Source organism: Sarcophilus harrisii, chromosome 1, assembly GCF_902635505.1.
Source record: "Sarcophilus harrisii chromosome 1, mSarHar1.11, whole genome shotgun sequence".
NCBI lineage: Eukaryota > Metazoa > Chordata > Mammalia > Dasyuromorphia > Dasyuridae > Sarcophilus > Sarcophilus harrisii.
The window spans coordinates 491,759,169-491,780,826 of NC_045426.1; the positions used below are offsets into that span (position 1 = coordinate 491,759,169).

A 21,658-nucleotide genomic window follows, 5' to 3' on the forward strand; every position below is an offset into this window, starting at 1 on the left:
TTGTGAAAGAAAACATAGAATTCCCCTCATAAAGTAAAAAAATTATGTTTCACTCTGTATTCAGACATAATCACTTTTTTTCTGTAGGGATAGATAGCATTTTTCATCATAAGTCCTCCAGAGTAGTCTTGTATCATTATTTTGCTGAGAATAGTAAAGTCATTCACAGCTGATCATCCTACAACATTATTACTTTGTATACAACACATTTCACTTTGCTTAGTTCATGGAGGATTTTCCAGGATTTTCTGATAGCATCCTTCTTATTATTTCTTATAGAACAATAATATTCCATCATACTCACATATCACAATTTATTCAGCCACTCCCTAATTGATTAGGCATCCCCTCAATTTCTAATTCTTTAAGGCCCATCTTTTTAACTCTATTATTCTTCCAGTGACACATCTGTGATATCCCAAGCACTTAGTACAGTGCTTCTAATATAATAGATATATAATAATATAAAATATATGAAATAATAGATATAATAATATAATAAATAATAATAAAATAAACATATAATAATATAAATAATATAATAGACAAATAATAATAAAATAAACATATAATAATATAAATAATATAATAGATATATAATAAAATAAAAATAAATATAATATAAATAATATATAATAAAATATATAACATAATGGATGTTTATTGCCTTGATGGACTACCATAGTTTATTAATAGCTGATAATAACAATAATGATGATGATGAACTTGAGCAAGCATTTCATATAGTGCTTTAATGTTTTCAAAGCACTTTTTATATGTTAACTCATTTTATCCTCAACATCCTCTAAGGTCAGTACTGGTATTGTTCCCATTTTGTATATGAGGAAACAGAGACCAAATGATCTCCCCAGGATCACATAGTTAATAAGTTCCTGAAGCAGGTTCCAACTCAGGTCTTCCTGATTCCAAATCCCAAGCCTTATTTGCTGTGTAAAAGTTGGGGAGGGGGGAAAAGCTATCAGTGTGTAAGAATAGCAAGATAGCTAATGAATAGCCTGTGTGCACCCCATGTGAAGAGAATCTGGGGTTGACCCTTAGCCCTGACGGACCTCTGTGGTAGACTTGGGGAGGGAATGGTCAAGCATGGGATTACTCAGGATTGCCAGATGCAAATGGGTTGTGACCTGGACGTGAAAGGACTACCAATATTGATGAGTTCGCAGTCCCACTGAAATATTAAAAGTAATAACATGCACCATACTTATTGGCAAGTACACTATTGATCTAGAAACAGAATTAAGAGTCTTTTCCTTGACTATGTTTCCCCAGCTTTTGTCTATAGGACAAAGACTAAATAGAAACCAACCTTGCCATGGATACCCTTGGGTCACTCATGTTGTCTCTGCTTCCCATAGTGGGACTTTTAAATGAGAACTGAGATCTGCCCTTACATTTCATATTTCCTAGTGTTCCAAACAGAGTTGAGCTCTTTTTATAAGTCTCATGGGGTTTTGATGATCATAAACCTTAATTAATCATGATTAGCTCCCTAAGATAGCTTGTAGGAATAATACCAATTATAAACTACTTTGCCCTTGGTCACCAAGGTCCCTTATACAATGTAATCACCTAATCATTAAGACCATAGACAATGGTAAAATTGGACATGATTGTATTTCCCCGGGGATTGGGGGTGGGAGAGGTACTGTGTTAGATTAGCAGGATTTTTTATATTAAAGCCTTTTCTTTTCTTTCCAATGCACCACTTTATTTTAGTATTATTATTATTTTTTGAAGATTCTTGTCTGTTAATTTATTGCAAAAGAAATGCATTCTGATTTAACTGCTTCTTCTTGAACTCTGGGATTATGAGCAGAGTTCTGGGAAAGATAATTTGTCATTTATTTTTTTTAAAGCAAACCATTGTAAAGCTTTTTATTTTCAAAACATATGCAAGGATAATTTTTCAACATTAACCCTTGCAAAACTCCATGTTCCACTTTTTCCCCACTTCCCCCAACCCCCTCCTCTAGATAGCCAGTAATCTAATATATGTTCAACATAGTAAAAATATATGTTAAATCCAATATATACATACATATTTATACTATTATTTAGCTGCACAAGAAAAATCAGATCAAAAAGGAAAAAAATGAGAAAGAAAATAAAATGCAAGCAAACAACAACAAAAAGAGTGAAAATGCTATGTTGTGATCCACATTCAGTCCTCACAGCCCTCTCTCTGGATGTAGATGACTCCCTTCATTATAGGATCATTGGAACTGGCCTAGCAGGATTTTTTTTTTTAGGTACAATCCAGTTTTTCATTAATTATAGCAGTTTCTTGCTTTATCCTTCCTACTCTGTCTTGACTACAGTCATTCACCTTGTGTGAGTTTTTTTTTGTGGTAGGGGGGAAGATTGAAGGTATGGATAGTACCAAATTTCCCCTTTTTTCCCCAATCTAGCCATCCTTCCAGCTCCTCTCCCCTCTTTGTTTTTGGATCAGAGTAATTAAATCCTGCTTCTTTTCATGAAGTCATGGGGCTCCAAGAAAGGAAAACTGCTTCATAATCCATTGAGAATATAGCCAACTCGTTTTCCATGCTAATGTGTGCATGACTAATTGAAATCCACAGATAATGGGAAGAAAGGGAATCATCTACTCTCAGCTAATAGCTTCAACTTTTCCCCCACTAAGCTTCTGAACTTCTTACCATCCTTGCCAACATATGGTCACTGTAACTTATTTGTGGCAAATTCTCCAGTGGTTTTATGGACTAGCCCTGATACATCTGGAGACTAGGTACCAGGAGAGATGGAGAGAAGTAGAAACTGCAACAGCAGCCAGGAGCCTGGTTCATCCATAAACTGTTCATCAGTTCTTGTATAACATAAAATTAAACCTATTCTCTCAATACTATATGCTGATATTTCACCTTTAGGAAGGTTAGTTCACCTTGTCTTCCTGTCCCTTTTTTATATCTGTTTTTGTGATAATGAAGGTAAAAACCTGAGAAGGGTACTCACTCCAGTTATAGATAACAGGATTTAGAACTGGAATGAATTTTAGGATTATGTAGTCTGAGTTCTTAACTTTATTTTTATAATATTTTAATCATGGCAGTCTGTTGAAGCCTTTGGGCTTCTTCTCAGAATGATATTATTTACTTGTTTATGAAATTCAGTTTTATTTTTAGATATGCATTTTCTCTCAGCCACCTCCTACCATTGAGCAGTAGAAATATATTTTTAAATACAAGTACAATATAAATAAAAATAAGTAAATAAAAATATTTAAATTAAATAAATATAGTATAATTAAATATAATAAAACTAGGTTTACCATGGAAACCAGTTTTAGTGAAATAGAGTTATCAAAATACTCTTAAAGAAAAACAAGTTAAAAAAGAAAAACAAGAGAAATTAAATGGCTCAGCTAACATTACATAGAAGATAGTAGCTAAGCAAGATTTAAACCCAAAGTTCCTCGACCCCAATTCCAATGCCCTTTCTGGTATATTCTTCTGCTTCACTCTACAAAGGAAAGATGAAAACCCAAATTAATATAAATAACTGTTTATTGCATAAAATTCCAACAGATATGGTCAGCATTTTAGTAATCTGAATATAAAACAGGTTGTTTGTTTTAATTTCACAGTAGTAATTACAATATATTGGATTCTTTCTCTTGGTCAGTCACTAATTCAATTCTAGAGGTATTTTAAGTGTCAACTATACATAGTACACTAGCTTTAGTAGAGACATATGTCTCTAGGAAGGGACTTTTATTTAAAATGCTTATTTTCATCTTGACTTACTTGTTTAGAATTAATCTCCAGTACACAGTTACTTTAATAGGTTTTAAGAGCTTGAAATTGAAATATTTTGGACATGCTATATGACTAATATGAAAAAGATATTAGGTGGGAAGAATATAGGAGAAGCAAAGCCTGGTTAAGAGCTTCCTTTCCTTCTCACTCAGGAAACAAGGCATCAACATAAAATGCTCAATAATAACGATGATAATTGATCAAGTGCTAAATTGGACACCTTAGCCAGTTAGCAAATCCTTTCTTTTACCATTAGAAAAGTCTTACATTCATCCTTTACTTTCCATTATGATTCCACCTGGAGACATATTGATCCAAGTGGAGTCTCTTTGCCAACAACCATAAGGTAATTTCCTGCTTATTAAGGCGTTATTCTTCAGTCATTTCAGTCATGTCCAACCCTTCCGGACCCCATTTGGGGTTTTCTTGACAGAGATACTTGGCAAGAGATACACTTGGCAGAGAGTGGTTTGCTTTTTCCTTTTCCAGATCATTTTACAGATAAAGAAACTGAGGCACACAGGGTTAGGTGACTTGGCCAGAGTCACACAGCTAATAAGTGCCTGAAGCTAGATTTGAAATGAGGTCTTCCTGACTCCAGACCTGGTGCTTTATCTACTCTGCCATTTGGCTGCCCAATAAAGAAGTAGAGAAACACTTTTTTTTTCTCCCCTGCCTTCTGGAACGTTGCATACTTGGTCACTTGGTGAGTTAATACACTCTGCCCAGGGAACCCTGTAATTCCTTGGAACCTGTGGAGAACAAGAGAATATGTTATGGGCAGTGACAATGAACCAATACCTTATAAAATGTAATTCAGAGCGACTAATCTACATGTAAAGAAGCTTTGGTAGGCCTTTTAAAATAACTGTCTTAGAGATGAATTCTATTTAAGTTAGGCACTTTTAAATAATATGAGCTCTTTTAATAAAGTCCTTGCTAGAGGTATGTGTGATGTGGGCAGTGGTGAGTAGTGATCACATACTTCCTTTTAGGAAGGAGGAACTAGAAGGAGCCCACATCTAAATGCCATTAAATGACTTATAAGTATTAAGGGATTTATTAAAAAAAAACAAAGTACCTTCTTCCACTTTTGGAGTAGGGCTATGCTTCTATCACATTATGTAGCTTTAAGTTATTTAGATACTGGTTAAGAATCCCACTGGAGTGCTTTCTAGGAGAGTGTTTTTGTTTGTTTTTGAAGACAGGAATTTTTTTGTTATGTTGTTTGTCTTTCTTGGAAGGTATAAATAAGTGCATCCAGTCATTGTAAGCAAATCCTGAACAGAATAAATAATAGTTATTTTTTTATTAAGTTTAGAAGCAAAAAACCTGATCTTATTCAAAGTCTTTTGTGTTCCTTCTATTATCCTGAACCACTTAGCAAGGGGTATTTTCAGCACCTAATGTTCTGCCAGCAATCAGTAAATGTAAATATTCTATGCATAGAACAATGATTGGGAAGCAACATTAAATGCACCATAAGTATGACCTGAATCATAAGTAGGGCCAAAGGCCCAGGAGGGAGGTGGAAGAGGGGCAGGGAATGAGAGAGAAGGAAGGATGCTGGGATGCCACACAGAATTAAAGTGAATCTATGAGAAAGGGCAAGCCAGATGTCACTTAGACATTTTGTTAAAATTGTTTCTACAGGTTATGACAGCTGGCTTTTCAATATTGCTGTTTGACACAGCCCTGGACATTGCTATGGTGGCTTGGTAAGTATTTTGTTTAAGGATGTTTGTTTGGTGAGCACCATTATTTAGGGATAAAGTGGCCATTGATGGTTTGATAAGTATTTTGTACAAGCTTAGGAACTGGACGCTTGGTAAATTCAGTGATAGGAGATGACCACTGGGCATTTGGATTTCTTGCTATAATTCATAGCAAGTAGTGTGGTAGAGAAACCTTGGGTTTCTCTGAACCTCAGTTTCTTCATATGTTAAGAGAAGACACAAAATCCTGCACCGGACCACCCACAGAATTTTAGTGTATTCTGGAGAGTATGCTGACCACTTCTGTCAAGGTCCCATGAAGCCTGACTGCCAGATACATGCAATCCCCAAAAAAGAAGGTTTAGAAGGTATAGTCAAGGAGAGTAGTTGTTACAGTCCCTATCATGCAGTGTTATCATTTCAGCATGTTCTTTGCCTAAATTATCAATTTACAAAATATCCCAATATATGAGACTTTTCCCAGGGACCAGACACACACACAAAGTCCCTAATACCAAGGTCTGCTATAAAGTACTATCTTTCTATGCTCTTTTGATTTCCCGATTGATCCCCCATACTATAGATCTGCCTCCATAGCCTGATGGCTAATCCTGAGCACTGCCCCGGAGACCCAAGCTCTTCTGCTTTTGTCTGCTACCTAAAAACATCCTGGGGGAGGAGAGGGAAGGAGACTTTTATGCCTTCCTTAATTGGGATCATTGGAAACAGCTGTGGCAACTGCCATGTATTTCTCATTGCGGTCACAAGTATAATAATAAACATACCCTGCCAATTATTTTACAGTTTACAAAGTACTTTCACATCCATTATCTCGGATGCTCTTCACAACAACTCTGTGAGGTGGGCAGGCTGGGTTTTATTATCCCTGTGTTGTAGTTGAGAAAACAAAGTCCCCAAGCGATGGGGTCCTTTGTTCTCTGAGAGGACCATGAATGGGGGGGAGATGCCCTGCCGTGCAAGTGAATTGGATTTAAGTGAGGGAGGGCTGGGCAAAGTCACCAGTCACACACTCTCCTCTAGAACATCTGGGTCCAGTGGCAGGATACAGAGCAGGCCCTGGGTGAAATGGGAGACCTTGGTCTTTTTAAATTAAGGTCTGTATTTGACCGAGGCAACTGCCCATTCGGTGATTAAGGATAGGTAAGAAACGAGGCAGAAAATGGCCTTTTTTCCCTAGTAAAAAAATCTAATCGGAGAGGGGAAGACCTTCAGTTTCTGGCCAAAACAGAAACACTCTTGAAATTGTATATTTCTTGTGCTTTTTCTCATACTTGCTATGGAACATCCTCCCTTCTTCCAGCTCCATCTGTGGATTGATTTGGATGAACTCAGTCTCTGGAGCAGGAAATTTTGAGAAGCTGCACTTATTCATGATTGACATAGTTACAGAGAAAGAATAGCCCTTGGAAGGCTGTAATAGCGAACACTTTGTATCCACTGGCAGTGACCAGCTATTGTTATTGCCTGGTGATTTTTGTTGCAGTTTTAGAGGACTAGGGAGGGCAGTACAGAGAGATAAATGAAATAGATAAAATTGTTCTTTGGTTCTCCTAGTCACCATTGAGAGAGTGTGTCATATACTGTATCCAGAGTCAGAGGACTTGGGCACCAATCTTGCCTCTGATGCTTTTTAATCTCAGTTACCTCATCTCTAAAATGAGGGGAGAACAATTTATATTTTAATATCATTGTAAAAACAAACTTTGAAGGAGTTAAGAACTCTAATCAATACAATGATCAACTGTGATTATTCCCCAAACCAATGACCAAGGATGTAATCCATTTCTTGACAGAAGGATGATGGGCTAAATATTCAGAATGAGAGAAATATATATTTTTATCAAGGGTAATAAGGTGACTTATTTTGCTTGAATAAGTATATTTGTTACAGTTTTTGTTTGACCTTTTCTGTTTCCAGTGAGGAAAGGGAGATGTGAGGAAGAAAAAATAAGTACTTTGTTAACTTTTTAAAAATTAATTAAAAATGTAAGTACAACAGAGCAAAAATAAATAAATAAATAAAATGGGGCTTTGAATGAGATGGTTTCTCTGCCCTTACTCTAAATCTGTGAGTCTAAGCTCTTTTAGTAGCTAGCTTAGAAGTGAAAACAATGTGTATGCTGCTAGTCACAAATATTTTATTGGCCCTGTTTGATCAGATCCATATGGTCACATCCTAGCCACCAAAATTAAACCCATAAGGAAAAATAACATGAAGAGATTGCAAGTGGCCCTGGCTAAAGAAGACCACCATTAGCCACATGACCAATAGCATAGTCCCAGCCCTAAGTATCATTCCACCTCCAGGAAGGTGTCTGAGCTGCATTAAAGTCCTTTTCACCCACCTCTCATGCCTTAATCCACTGTGTCTGACTATAGAATGTAGCATACTGAGAGGGAACATTTAACTGGATTGGAGTTGTTGGGATTGATTCAAACAAGACACCAAGAACTCATTTTGGATTTAAAACTTTGCATGTCTGTCTAGGGGCCCTTTTCTGTTTTGGTGTAAATGGTTTATTTGGCAGATTTATACTTCAAAATTAAAGGAAAGAAAAAATTCCAGTTAAGAATTCAGTTCAAAATTAGGATTTTTCTTAATTTTTCATGTTTTCATCAGTTATTATTAAGAATTATGTTGTTGTTCATTTGTTTCAATCATGTCCTATTCTTTATGATCCCATTTTGGGTTTTTTTTTTTTTTGGCAGAGATGCTAGAGTGGTTTGACATTTTCTTCTTGAGCTCATTTTACAGATGAGGAAACTGAGGCAAATAGGGTTAGGTGACTTGTCCAGGGCCACACAGCTAGTGTCTGAGGCCAGATTTAAGCTCACAGATCTAGGTCTTTCTGACCCAGAATCAGCATTCTATCTAATTTATCACCTAACTACCCATCAAGAATTATAACATATAGGAGTTATGTATATGGGGGAGGGGATTAGGAGGATTTCAAAAGAATAGCTTTGGTTAAGATAAGATATTGTATTTTTTTATCTTTTGAATGAACAATAACTATTAGTATATTATTTTGAGATCTGTCTTCTCTCTCGGCCTTTTTTCTTTTTTAAAAAAATTAAATTAATTTAAATTTTTTTCTCAATAGTGTTTTATTTTTCCAAATACATGCAAAGATAGTTTTCAACATTCACTCTTACAAAATCTTGTGTTCCAAATTTTCTCCCTTCTCCCCACTTCAGAAAGCAAGTAATCCAATATCAATTAAACATGTACAATTCTAAATATATTTCCACATTTGTCATATTGCACAAGAAAAATCAGAATAAAAGGGGGAAAATGAGAAAGAAAAAGAAACAAGCAAATAAAAAACAACCACAGTGGTGAAAATACAATGCTTTGATCTGCATTTAGTCTCCATAATTCTCTCTCTGGCTAGAGATACTACTTTCCATCACAAGTCTATTAGAATTGCCTTGAATCATGTCATTATTAAAAAGAGCCAAGTCCATCACTGTTATTCCTCAGGTAATCTTCTTGTTGCTGTGTACAATGATCTCCTAGTTCTGCTCATTTCACTCAGCATCAGTTCATGTAGGTCTCTCCAAGCCTCCCTGAAATCATCCTGCTGGTCATTTCTTACAGAACAATAAATTCCATAACATTCATATATCACAATTTACCCAACCATTCTCCAATTGATGGGCATCCACTCATTTTCCAGTTTCTAGCCACTACAAAAAGGGCTGCCACAAAAATTTGTGCACATGTGGGTCCTTTTTCCTTTTTTATGATTTCTTTGGGATACAGACCTAGTAGAGACACCACTGGATTAAAGGGTGTGTACAGTTTTATAGCCCTTTGGACATAGTTCCAAACTGCTCTCCAGAATGGTTGGATCTGTTCACAATTCCACCAACAATGTATTAGTGTCCCAGTTTTCCCACATCCCCTCCAATATTTATCATTATCTTTTCTGGTTATCTTAACCAATCTGCTAAGTATGAAGTGGCACTTTAGAATTGTCTTAATTTATATTCCTCTGATCAATAATGATTTAAAGCATTTTTTCACGTAACTAGAAATGACTTTAATTTCTTCACCTGAAAATTGTCTGTTCGTATCCTTTGACATTTATCAACTGGGGAATGGTTTTGTTGTTATAAATTTGGGTCAATTATCTATATATTTTAAAAATGAGACCTTTAAAAGATAGTTTTCAATATTCATTTTTGTAAGGCTTTGTGTTGCAAATTTTTCTCCCTTCCTCCCCCTCTCTCTTGCAAGCAATCTGATAGACAGCAAACAATCTGACAGAAGTTAAATATGTGCAGTTCTTTTAAACACATTTCCCTAATTGTCATGTTGTGCTAGAAAAATCATACCAAAAGGAAAAACAAACCATGAGAAAGAAAAAGCAAACAAACAAAAAATGGTAAAAATACTATTCTTTGATTCACATTCAGTCACCATAGTTCTTTTTGATTATGAATGGCATTTTCCATCTGTTGTAATTAAAATATTCTTTTTTAGAATAAGCAGTGTTCCTTCCTACCCAGAACCAAAGAGATATCATGATGATGATGATAGTAAAACTATTGCCAGATGTATGATGTCCGAAAGTTTTAGAAACACATAAACAAACCGGTATATTCTGTAAACTTAGCCTTTAAAAAAATTAAATAGGGAATAGGGAGAGTTCCAGACTATGATTTCATATGATTTAGGGAACTTCCAGGGAGGAATGTACCAATGTAGACTGGAAGCTGTTTGTAGCTTATAGTTAGAGAAAGTGGCTGTTTGTCCTTTGTTCTTCAACAGGACCAAGATATAAAAAGGTAATGTTTTGATTTGCAATTGAACTGGATCTGAGTGAGGGCCGGCTGTGCAAAGTCACCAGCCTTTTTCTCTTCTCTGGAGACATCTAGGTCCAATGGCCAGATATAGATCAGCATGACTAGAGATGGTCCTGGATGCAGTGGGAGACCTTGCACTTTTTAAAGCTGAGGTCTTTAACAGGTCTCAGTTTCACTGAGATAATGGCCTTTTTAATGATTAAGGCTAGGTAAAAAATGAGGCCTCTTAATTAAAAAAAAGAAAGGAAGGAAAGAAAGAAAAGAAAGAAAGGAAGACAGAAAGAGAGAGGAAGAAGAAGAAAAAGGAGAGAGAGAGAGAAAGAGAGAGAGAGAGAGAGAGTGTGTGAGTGTGTGTGTGTGTGTGTGTGTGTGTGTGAGAGAGAGAGAGAGAGAGAGAGAGAGAGAGAGAGAGAGAGAGAGAGAAAGTGAAAGTCAATGTGAGGTGAATACCTTTGGGGTTTGTTTCTGACCAAAACAGAAACAATTGCTCTTGAGAATTTATATAGAATTATATGAAGGACTAAAATATTTAGTGAATTTCTCAGGATCAAGCAGCTACTATATATTAGACTTCAGACTTGACTCCACGCTTTGCCCTGCATTCATAATTACAAAGCTGAAATAAAGTATTTTGCAAACTTTAGAATACAATATGATTAATGTTTATTATTATCCATTAATCAATAATTATTTATTAATGTTATTTTATCAATATTATTATATGCTTGCTTTTATGACTAATTCTGATAATTTATATGATTTTTCAGAGTAAGTCATAGCATTCATAGAACTTGATGGGGGGAGAGGAAAGAGTCATAGATACCTGCTACTTAATTTGATCTATTATAGCCTCCCAAATAATATGGCATTTTTTATTTGTATAGTCTCCTTAGTAATATGTGAGGTACAAAAGTAAAACAAGAGTTTGTTAGGATTTCTTTTAACATCAGAAGGAGGAGGCTTTGTAGTTTTAGTTTAAGTATTGGGGAGGAGACAGCCTTCACATTTGGGTCTTTGAAGAAGGAAATCGATGTCAGCTGTTAGTTCTTGTGAAACAATCATGCCCTCAGTGCCAAATGCAAGGACAATTTTTGTCTTTTGGGGGACCTGGAGGTGAAGAAGTTTTACTGGGAGTTTCTTCTTGGTACTTATAGAGCTGAGAAAGGAGTTTCAGAAGCCATGGAGCCTCTCCCCACCCTACTTGTGGGTAAGACGAAACTTTCACCATCAGAGACTCAGAAGAATCTATTTTCCTTTTTCAAAATTTCTAGAAAAAGAGTTCTAGAAAAAGGCAGCGAATAGAGGCCAATTTTTGTTCTGAAAAGGAAGGAACAAGAAGAAAAGAAAACATTTTCCTCATACCACATAGGGAGTAACTCTTAAGTAATGGTTTTGAAATATGTCATCAGCTGAGTGGAGGCTCTTGGGGGGATGGTTCACAAACTCCTCCATCTTGCAAGTATTCAGGTCAATAAGATGTATCTGGTAAAGGCCTCATTTCCAAAATATATAGAGAATTAACTCTAATTTATAAAAAATCAAGCCATTCTCCAATTGAAAAATGGTCAAAGGATATGAACAGACAATTCTCAGATGAAGAAATTGAAACTATTTCTAGTGATATGAAAAGATGCTCCAAGTCATTATTAATCAGAGAAATGAAAATTAAGACAACTCTAAGATACCACTACACACCTGTCAGATTGGCTAAGATGACAGGAAAAAATAATGATGATTGTTGGAGGGGATGCGGGAAAACTGGGACATTGATGCATTGTTGGTGGAGTTGTGAACGAATCCAACCATTTTGGAGAGTAGTTTGGAACTATGCTCAAAAAGTTATCAAACTGTGCATACCCTTTGATCCAGCAGTGTTACTACTGGGATTATATCCCAAAGAGATTATAAAGAAGGGAAAGGGACCTGTATGTGCACTAATGTTTGTGGCAGCCCTTTTTGTAGTGGCTAGAAACTGGAAATTGAATGGATGCCCATCAGTTGGAGAATGGCTGAATAAATTGTGGTATATGAATATTATGGAATATTACTGTTCTGTAAGAAATGACTAACAGGATGATTTCAGAAAGGCCTGGAGAGACTTACACGAACTGATGCTGAGTGAAATGAGCAGGACCAGGAGATCATTATATACTTCAACAACAATACTATATGATGACCAGTTCTGATGGACCAGGCCATCCTCAGCAACGAGATCAACCAAATCATTTCTAATGGAGCAGTAATGAACTGAACTAGCTATGCCCAGAAAAAGAACTCTGGGAGATGACTAAAAACCATTACATTGAATTCCCAATCCCTATATTTATGCACACCTGCATTTTTGATTTCCTTCACAAGCTAATTGTACAATATTTCAGAGTCTGATTCTTTTTGTACAGCAAAATAACGTTTTGGTCATGTAAAAAAAAATAAGATGTATCTGGATGATTTCACAGTAAAAGAATAGGGGCTTTCAGGAACAAAACTGTTCCTCACACTGAGGCTGAATCAGGTGGATGAGAAGGGAAGATAAGATTGTTTGGTTTTGGGGTTTTTTTTTTGCATTAGAAAGCACTTTTTTTTTTTTTTTAAAGAATGGACATTGATCTCTCATTCAAACAAGTGTTTTTATGATATTGCATTGTGGAGACTCTAAAAAAATGAAAGGCAGTATCCCTACCCTCAAGGAACTTACAGGCTAATAGGTGATTCACTTACATGTAAAAAAAAAAAAAAAAAGACTGCACAAGCATGATAATTGTAGCAATATGTATAGAAGAATTGCACGTGTTTAACATATATTGAGTTACTTGTCATCTAGGGGAGGGGGTGAAGGAAAAAGGGGGAAAATTTGGAACACAAGGTTTTGTAAGGGTCAATATTTAAAAAATTATCCTTGCATATGTTTTGAAAATAAAAGCTTTAATAAAATAAAAAAGTGCACAATTCAATGTATGACTGAGGCAAATGAGTGGTACAAATAAGTCCTGTGGGCGTGTAGAAGAGGTAGAAACTACTTTGGTGTATATATATGTATTTTTGTGTATATGTTCATATATGCATATGTGTGTATATGTATGTGCTTATGTATACACACATATGTTTATGCTGTTTTTATCTCACAGGTATAGGATCCTAGGTGCTCTAAATAAAGCATAGGATTCCTATAAACAGAAAGGAAAAAAGTTGAGGAATCAGATATTCAGTGGTCTTGCTGAGTTCAAAGCATTTGGAGAATGTATTGGAAGACAAAATATCTTTCTCCTACCCAGCGAGAAGATGCCCCCCTAAGGAGTGTCACAAATTGGGGGCAAGTTGAAATCTAGCTGCCAAAAATTTAAGAGAAGGAAAATGACTCTGCTTCTGGGTCTGTTTTTGAGATTCTCCAAATTACTATCATTCCAAGCTTGACAGATTCTAAATTGTTACAGTCACTTTGGTATAATAAAATTTCATCGAGGTCTTGTGTGATCTTTCAGCATATAACAATTTGAGGTTGATCTGAGTGAGAAGTTGGGATGGGAGTATTGACTAGCAGCCTAGTGTTGAGATTGGACAGTAAGAGCAGCAGTCAAAACAATCACATATAACTTTTTCATATTTTATAACCTGTGTATTTTGTTGCTTACACTCAGCAAAATGGAAAGCAGAGCCTGTTGTGTGGTACGTGTACCCGGAATAAGGCAATAGAACATGTGTGATCACTGCAGAAAGAACCTTGACTTGGAATTTCCTGATTTTTTTGGAGAACCCTAGAGTTTAAGGAGGGCATGTTTTCAGCCTCAAAGAATTTTTCCAACCACAGAAAGACCCACCATGAGAGAGATTGTCAGACTATGCTTTAGATTTTGTTACTATCTTTTGTACAGAGACATTTTCTCATTGTACATATACAGCTGCCTTAATCATCTACTGAGGTAGTTGTCAGTAGAAGTGGTAGAAATAGGTAAAGAACCCCAGCAGGACCCAGACATCACCTTGCAGTTTAGAATGGTCAGTGAAGAAAATACTATTTAAAATAAAGGCAAGGATCTTGTTTCATGTTTATTCACTTATGAGGATTTGGATTGTGAATTTAAAAATACTTTTCCCCAGCTTTAGTAAAAAATAATACACCTACAGTCAATATTGATCAATGTCTAAAATAACAACAATGAAAATAAAAATAGTAATAAAAATTTAGAATAATTACTGTTACTGATTAGCTTTGGGCCTTTGATTAAAAAGATTAGGTAATCTAAAGGAAGAAAATTCAATTTGCAACCTTAATTGTAATTAATACACTTCAAATTTATAAGATTTTGCTTACATAAAGGGTTTGTGTTTGGAGTGTGTTAATCCATTATAATCTATTATTATACATACAGAAGACCTTGACTGTGAACATTGTTGTTTCTGTTTCTGACTCTACTACTGAGTCTCAAGTCTAGAGCAAAGACTATAGAGAGAGAGTCTGGTTTATCAAAGTGAGAAGGTACCCACAGCTAGAAGTAGCAGAAGGGAACTGAGTGCCTGATGGAAGAGAGAAAGAAGTACTGAAAGACAAGAGAAGTAGATGGGAGGGGACCATGGAAGAAGGAGGACACTTTGCCTGTTTCACAAGCTGTCCTGTTTATAGATTTACTCAAAAGGGTCTCAGACTATAAATGCAATCAGTGAACTCAACAGTAGAAATTTATTCCTTAGTTATTGATGTTTGCCCATTTCAGGAATGATGAGGATTACAAGATTTGCAAACAGTTCCATAAAACTCAGTCCTTATGCTATTAAAATTCAACCCCCTGCCCCAGACATTTGTTTCTGTTTCAGCATTTACCAGATTTGTCTTGGTTTTTCATAAGCCAATGGAGCAAAATGCAAGATTATTTACACTTTAGTTTGTAACTAGAAAGGGCAAAGGGCTAGTCTTTTGTCTTGTGCTTTTCTCTAGTAATTTGGAAGACTAGAAGCTTGATGAACCATGTTAAAATTTGCAAAAATAAAATATCTCAAGAGTAAAAGCCATCTTCCCCCCTTGACCTCAGCTTACTGTGACCCTCCATATTTGCCCCACTTGTGTAGAAAAGGAGTACATTGCCTTTGGGGCAACCCAATTAAGTAAAGTCCTCAACCCTTAAATGGATCTGTAAGCTTATTGATTTTGAAGCTCCTTCCAGTGATGCAGATTTTAAGCCATTCATGCCTGCTCAGTCTGTGAGACTCTGACAGTGTCTTCTGACAAATTCCTTATAAGAGGGGTCCTAGATACTAATAAATGTTGTTCAACCATTCAGTCATTTCCAACTCTATGTGACTCCATGGACCTTGTATACTGGGATCTTATATCTTTAAAATTCTTTAATAGCATTTTATTTTTCCAAATACACACAAAGATCGTTTTTCAGCATTCACCTTTGCAAAACCTTGTGTTTCAAATTTTTTGTCCTTTTCCTTCTCTCCCCTCCCCAAAACAGCAATCTGATATAATCTGATATAGGTTAAACACGTGCAATTCTTCTAAACATATTTCCACATTTTCTGCACAAGAAAAATCAGATCAAAAGGGAAAAAATGAGACAGAAACAAAAAACAAGCAAGCAAACAACAATAACGGCAAAGGTGAAAATACTATGCTTTGATCCATATTCAGTCTCCATAGTTCTCCCTCTGGATGTGGATGGCTCTTTCTTCCTAAGTCTAATAGAATTGCCTTCAATCACATGCATTGTTGAAAAGAGCTCAGTCCATCAAAGTTGATCATCACATCATCTTGTTTCCATGTATAATGATCTCCCGGTTCTGTTCATTTCACTCAGCATCAGTTCGTGTAAGTCTCTCCAGCCCTTTCTGAAATCATCCTGCTGGTCATTTCTTACCGAACAATAATATCCCATTACCTTCATATGCCATAACTTATTCAGCCATTCCCCAACTAGGGGCACCCACTCAGGTTCCAGTTTCTTGCCACTTTAAGTAAGGGCTGCTACAAACATTTTTGCACGTGGGTCCCTTTCCCTCCTTTAAGATCTCTTCAGGATACAGACCCAGTAGAGACATTGCTGGATCTAAGGGTATGCACAGTTTTGCTCTCCAAATGGGTGAATCTGTTCACAATTCCACCAACAATGTCTTAATGTCCCAGTTTTCCCACATCCTCTCCAACATTTATCATTATCTTTTCCTTTTATCTTAGCCAATCTGAGAGGTATGAATATCCTATCTTTTGAATTTTATACAAACTCATGTTCATTGTTCTCATGACACTATCCATCTTATACTCTGCCATCCTCTTTTTCTTTTGCCTTTAATCTTTCCTAATATCCAAGTCTTTCCCATCTTTTCATTACACGGCCAAAGTATTTAAGCTTCCCGTTTCATTATTTGAATTTCCAGTGAAAAATCTGAATTATTTTCTTTAAGTACAGACAGATTGGATCTTCTTGTTGTCCAAGGGAATTTCAAAAGTCTTTTCCAGTTTGAAAGCACTGATTCTGGGATATTCAACTTTGATTTTAGTTCAGCTCTAGCTCCACACATTACTGGTAGAAAAACCATGGGTTTGCCTGATTTTGGAGAGACTGTCAAACAGTTGGGAAATGACTGAATGGTTGAACAACATTTATTAGTATCTAGGACACCTCTTATAAGGAATTTGTCAGAAGACACTGTCAGAGTCTCCCCTTCTGGAGCTCCATAATGGGATATTACAAGAGTATTTGCTAATTTCCCAGGAGTAATGCTCCAAAAGTTTGTAATTCAGTTGTTTGTTTTTCTCTCTAGAGGTGAGGTTGGAGTGAGGGGAGTCTGGAGAGGGGAAAGAAGGATAAAGGGCTGAATGGATGAGGAGGGGAGCCAGGCTGGGATGTTGGTTATGGAGACTGGCACTTCTCCTTTCTTCCTCAAAACAGACAATTAGTTAATATATGAGTGGAGTGAGATGGGATCAGGGAGGGACAGAAATAGAGAATATGGTTCTAGGGAGCAGCACCTGAAGCAGGAGAAGGAAAAAGGGAGAGAAATGTCCAGCACCAGCAGTGGAGAAGAGAAGGGAATTCCAGTTTGGGATCATCCATATATAAGAAATATCTTTAGAGTAAACAAAGATTATTCCTATTCTTCCCACCCTCAATATGTCAATTCTTGCACAGATCAGTTAACTTTTGTTGTGGTGGTAAAAAATCTTGTAAGTCTCAGAGCATCATGGACTGAGACCAGTTGGGCAGCCAGAACTAATGGAAAAGGGAGCAAGGGATCACTGGCCAGGGGCCTCCTATTGTGGACAGGCCGTGCAGAACAGGTTAAAAAGCTAACCTTTTACAATTGTTTGCAGCCTTCTACTGGGCGGACTTGGAGAAGCCTTGCTGGTTTACTCAGAAAGGACGAGCACATAGAGAAAAGAAGGAACATAAAATGCACCCGGCTGGCGAAAGGAGAAAGCAAGACTTCTGTGTGGATGGAAAAGATAACATGAAAAAAGCCAGACTAAAAACCAGTGTCAGGGCCTCTTTTCCAGGAGAGGGGCCAATGATGTTCCTACGGATGATGGAGGGGTAACGCACTTGATGTTATCATTAGCACTGCCTTGAAGAACTCTGTATAAGGGCTAAGAGTGGCTGCCCATCAACACCAATTTGTTAGAGGCACAAATGGCCATTCAGTGGAGGGAGGAGAAGTCGAATCTTTCCTAGTATTTTCCCAGACCTTTCTGGAAGCATAGGATTCATTTTTTACTACATTGACTCATTTTATACTAAATACCCATTCCTGAGTCTCCCATTTCCCAGCCTCCAACACTACCTCACAAAGTATGGCAGAGGGCTCTGCTCATACTCTCTTCTGGGAATCCCATTCCGTAGATTGTCCTTTCTGGGCTGGCAAAGAATTGTAGGATTCTCCCCCGTATACAGCATCTGGAGATAATTCCTTGGGAAGGAGTCGATTGTGACCAACTGAATGGCTGTTCTGGGCCATGCTAGAAATCAGCAAGACAGCTCAGCTCCTCTGTTATGAGCTCGAAAACATAGCTTTTTGTTATTGTTTTTGCTTTCCTTTCCCTCTCACATTTCAGATTTCTCTGAACTCTCATCAAGTCTATGTTGCACTTATTTGTTTTCTTTATTTCTGCACATTGTTCATCTCCTGCAAGTAGAAAACTTAAGTTAATGCTAAATTATCACCAAAGGGAGCTAGTTTCATAAGCACTGATGGATGGCCTGGATACCCTGGACATAAAAGATACCTCCCCCCCTTCCCTGCCCCAAACAACAACAAAAACCCAAACAACTTGCATTCCCCAAAGCCTTCAAATGAGTTAATTCCATGGTATCAGAGAAGAAGTGAATCATTTAACAAGAAAACAAGTTTTTTTTTTTTCATGCTAGATCAAGAATTGGAAATGTTATAACTTTATTTATAGGAATGGATTTACATGAGATGAGAACTGAATTTGGGATCCACAAGGAAGGTGTTGAGGAAATCAAGATTTGACTCAAAAATTTTTTTTCTATTTACTGTTGTTCTTGTGAAGACAATACTACTGGTCTCTTAATTTAGAAAGCTTTGGTGTTTATAGGGAAACTAGCTCCTGGAAGATTATATTGTTATCAAGTCACAGGAGCCAGGGGCTCAGCTTAAGCATGTTCAGCCCCATTCTAAAGAAGCCCTATGTTTTCTTGGGTGAATAGTGTTTCCTTTTTTCTGAATAAGCCTCCCACCCACCCATCTGCTCCGTCACTGTTCTCCCCACTGGCCCCTTTTCCTTATTTGGAGCAGGAGCAGCTCTAGACTCAGGACCACTTCCCTGGAGAAATCAATTCATTTAGCTTTGGAACTGCTCTGGGGCCAATCCATTCTAACTGCTGAGTAAATGCAGTCTCCCCTAACCCCCCCAGATCCAGCCCAACATGGGGGTGTACCTGACTGCTGAAGGACTCCACTGGACATCCCTTGATGCTCTCTATCTCTTGGGTTTAATACTATTCCCTGGCCATTTCTGTATGTGTAACCTGCCCCACTCCAGACCCTTTGCTGCCCCCAATAAAATGTTAGCTCCTAGAGAGCAAATAATATCTCACTTTTTATAATTATATCTGTCCCTTTTGCCTAGGACAGTGCTTAACACTGTTAATTGCCTTTCAAAAAATGCCTTTTAATTCATTTATTTAAAGAAAGGGGAAGAAGAAAGGCAGGAAGATTCATTTTACCTCTAAGTTTATGAACCTAAAATTCTCAGATGAATTCTGCCATGGACAGTGATGATCAAGATATTTGAAACTTTAAAAGATTCTCTTTAAGGTACCAAGTTTGTGCCTAGAATCGATTTCCATGTATTTTCCTCAATCCTTTTAATAATTTAAAATTCTTTTCCAAAATGTTGTTTGCAAATGTTTATATTTTTCCTACTTTTATGTTTCACTTGGCTTCTTCAACCTTAGGTGTATGTTCCCTCTCCACCAACTTGATATGCATCAATGGAAGAGTTCATTATTTTGACCTTCCCCAACTCAGATTGTACAGCTGGGTTCTATTGTTTTTCACTGGCAGAAAGTGTGATTTGCCAAAATGCCAGTTTTTCCTACCCCTTCAAGTATTGTTTAAATATTCAGAGATTCAAAAGGCTGGGTAGTACCATAAAATGGTATTATTTAACCATTGTCTCTAATAAGTTCTGATCTCAAAGGATCCCAGTAATAAATTTCATTTTTCTTAAAGATCCCCAGGAAAAGGGGTTGCAAACCACTCTTGTTTTTTTAATGTTCAATAGTATTTTATTTTTCTAAATACATGTAAAGACAGTTTCCAACATTCATTTTTGTAATTTTTTCTCCTTCCCTCCCCTTACCTAAGACAGCTAGTAATCTGATATAGGTTAAATATGTGCAATTCTTTTAAACACATTTCTGTATTTGTCATGTTGTGCAATAAAAATAAGACCAAAAGGGGAAAAAAACATGAGAAAACATACAGACAAAAAATGTGAAAATATTATTGCAAACCACTTTTGTAAATGACATTTCAGGGTCTCCTTTGGATCCAAAAGCCCCGAGTTAAAATACTAGCTAGCTCTAATATTTCCTAAGTATGTGACCTTTAGTCTCAGTATCTTCATCCATAGAATGAGGAGATTAAACCAGATGACTTAAAGCTTGTTCTAATTCTGAGTTTATGAACCTAAAATTCTCAGGTGAGTTCTGAGATGGACGGCTTAAAGAACCACTGCTACTTTATGGCCTTACTCCTTTGTTTCAGCTTTAATCGTTTCTCTGGATGTTTTTCACTCTTTAACTAATACCTTGAGTTCAAAGATTGGGTCAGAATGCAGAAGTGAGTCAAGATATTGCCTAAGATGTATGCTCTGTTGACCAAATGTTCATTTGGGTGAATCCTTTTGTTGTTGATATTTCAATTATATTTATACCTCTTGACACTACGTCCAATGTAATTTTCACTTTTATTAATCTAAATAAATAAAATTCTTTGTGTCAACAGAGAAAACAAATCCTATCTGTCTGAAGTTGGGCTATCGGTATAAAGACACAAATCACATTTTTCCCTAATCTCATAATCTTCATCCCTTCTGTTCTCTCCAACACTGCATGGTATTGAGTCTACAGTAGGTGGGAGGTGGAAAAAAGAGAATGTGGTTGTATTTTACATTTACCTCTCTACAAACACACACAAACAGAAACAAGCCCTCAAGCCTCAACTTGGCTGTTTTATCTGATGTAACTGGACCTGGGGTGGGGATGGAGGGCAGAAGAGGAAGCAGCTCTCAGGACTCTTCCCACTGTAATCCTCCAGCAGTTAATGGAAGTGACAAGAGAGAGCTTTGGTTAGATGGTCGCAGAAATTGCTGACATGAGAGAATTCAGAAATGGGAATATAGGTGATGGGTAAATAGTCTCTGCTACTCACAAAAAGGGATGTATTTTCTTATTCCATTTAAAGGGAAATGGTAGACTGGGTTCTTAAAGACCAAAATAATGTTCATGCCTTAGTCTTTCCCCCCCAATTACTTTCACTCACCCAACATGACCAGATTTCCCAGTCATTCTTCATAATTTCTGACTTCTCAGGCATCATAGCTGCTCCTACCTGTTTTCCCCTCACTGCTATCAGCTCTAAAAATAACAAAACAGAAAATGATGTAAAACATTAGCTGGGTTTTTTTTGTCTATCCGACCTCAGATTGGAGACATTCAGATACCAAAGGAACATGCAAGGAAAAGAACATCATAGTGGCCCATCAATCAGTGCATCAGATAAGTGAAGAATTACCCTTTAATAGCATTTTATTTTTCCAAATCCATGCAGATAGTTTTCAACATTCACCTTTGT

The 21,658-nt window shown here is 36.7% G+C and overlaps 1 protein-coding gene across 1 annotated transcript in view; it reads left to right on the forward strand.

The window, feature by feature from the left end:
- Positions 1 to 20,138, forward strand: part of TMEM241 (transmembrane protein 241) — a 164,785-nt gene extending 144,647 nt beyond the window's left edge. Inside the window, exons 14-15 of the mRNA XM_023496205.2 lie at positions 5,448 to 5,512; positions 17,652 to 20,138. Coding sequence (XP_023351973.1) covers positions 5,448 to 5,512; positions 17,652 to 17,712 — 126 coding nt within the window. The 3' untranslated portion in view covers positions 17,713 to 20,138. The remainder of the gene's footprint in view (positions 1 to 5,447; positions 5,513 to 17,651) is intronic.
- Positions 20,139 to 21,658: the final 1,520 nt, after the last annotated feature.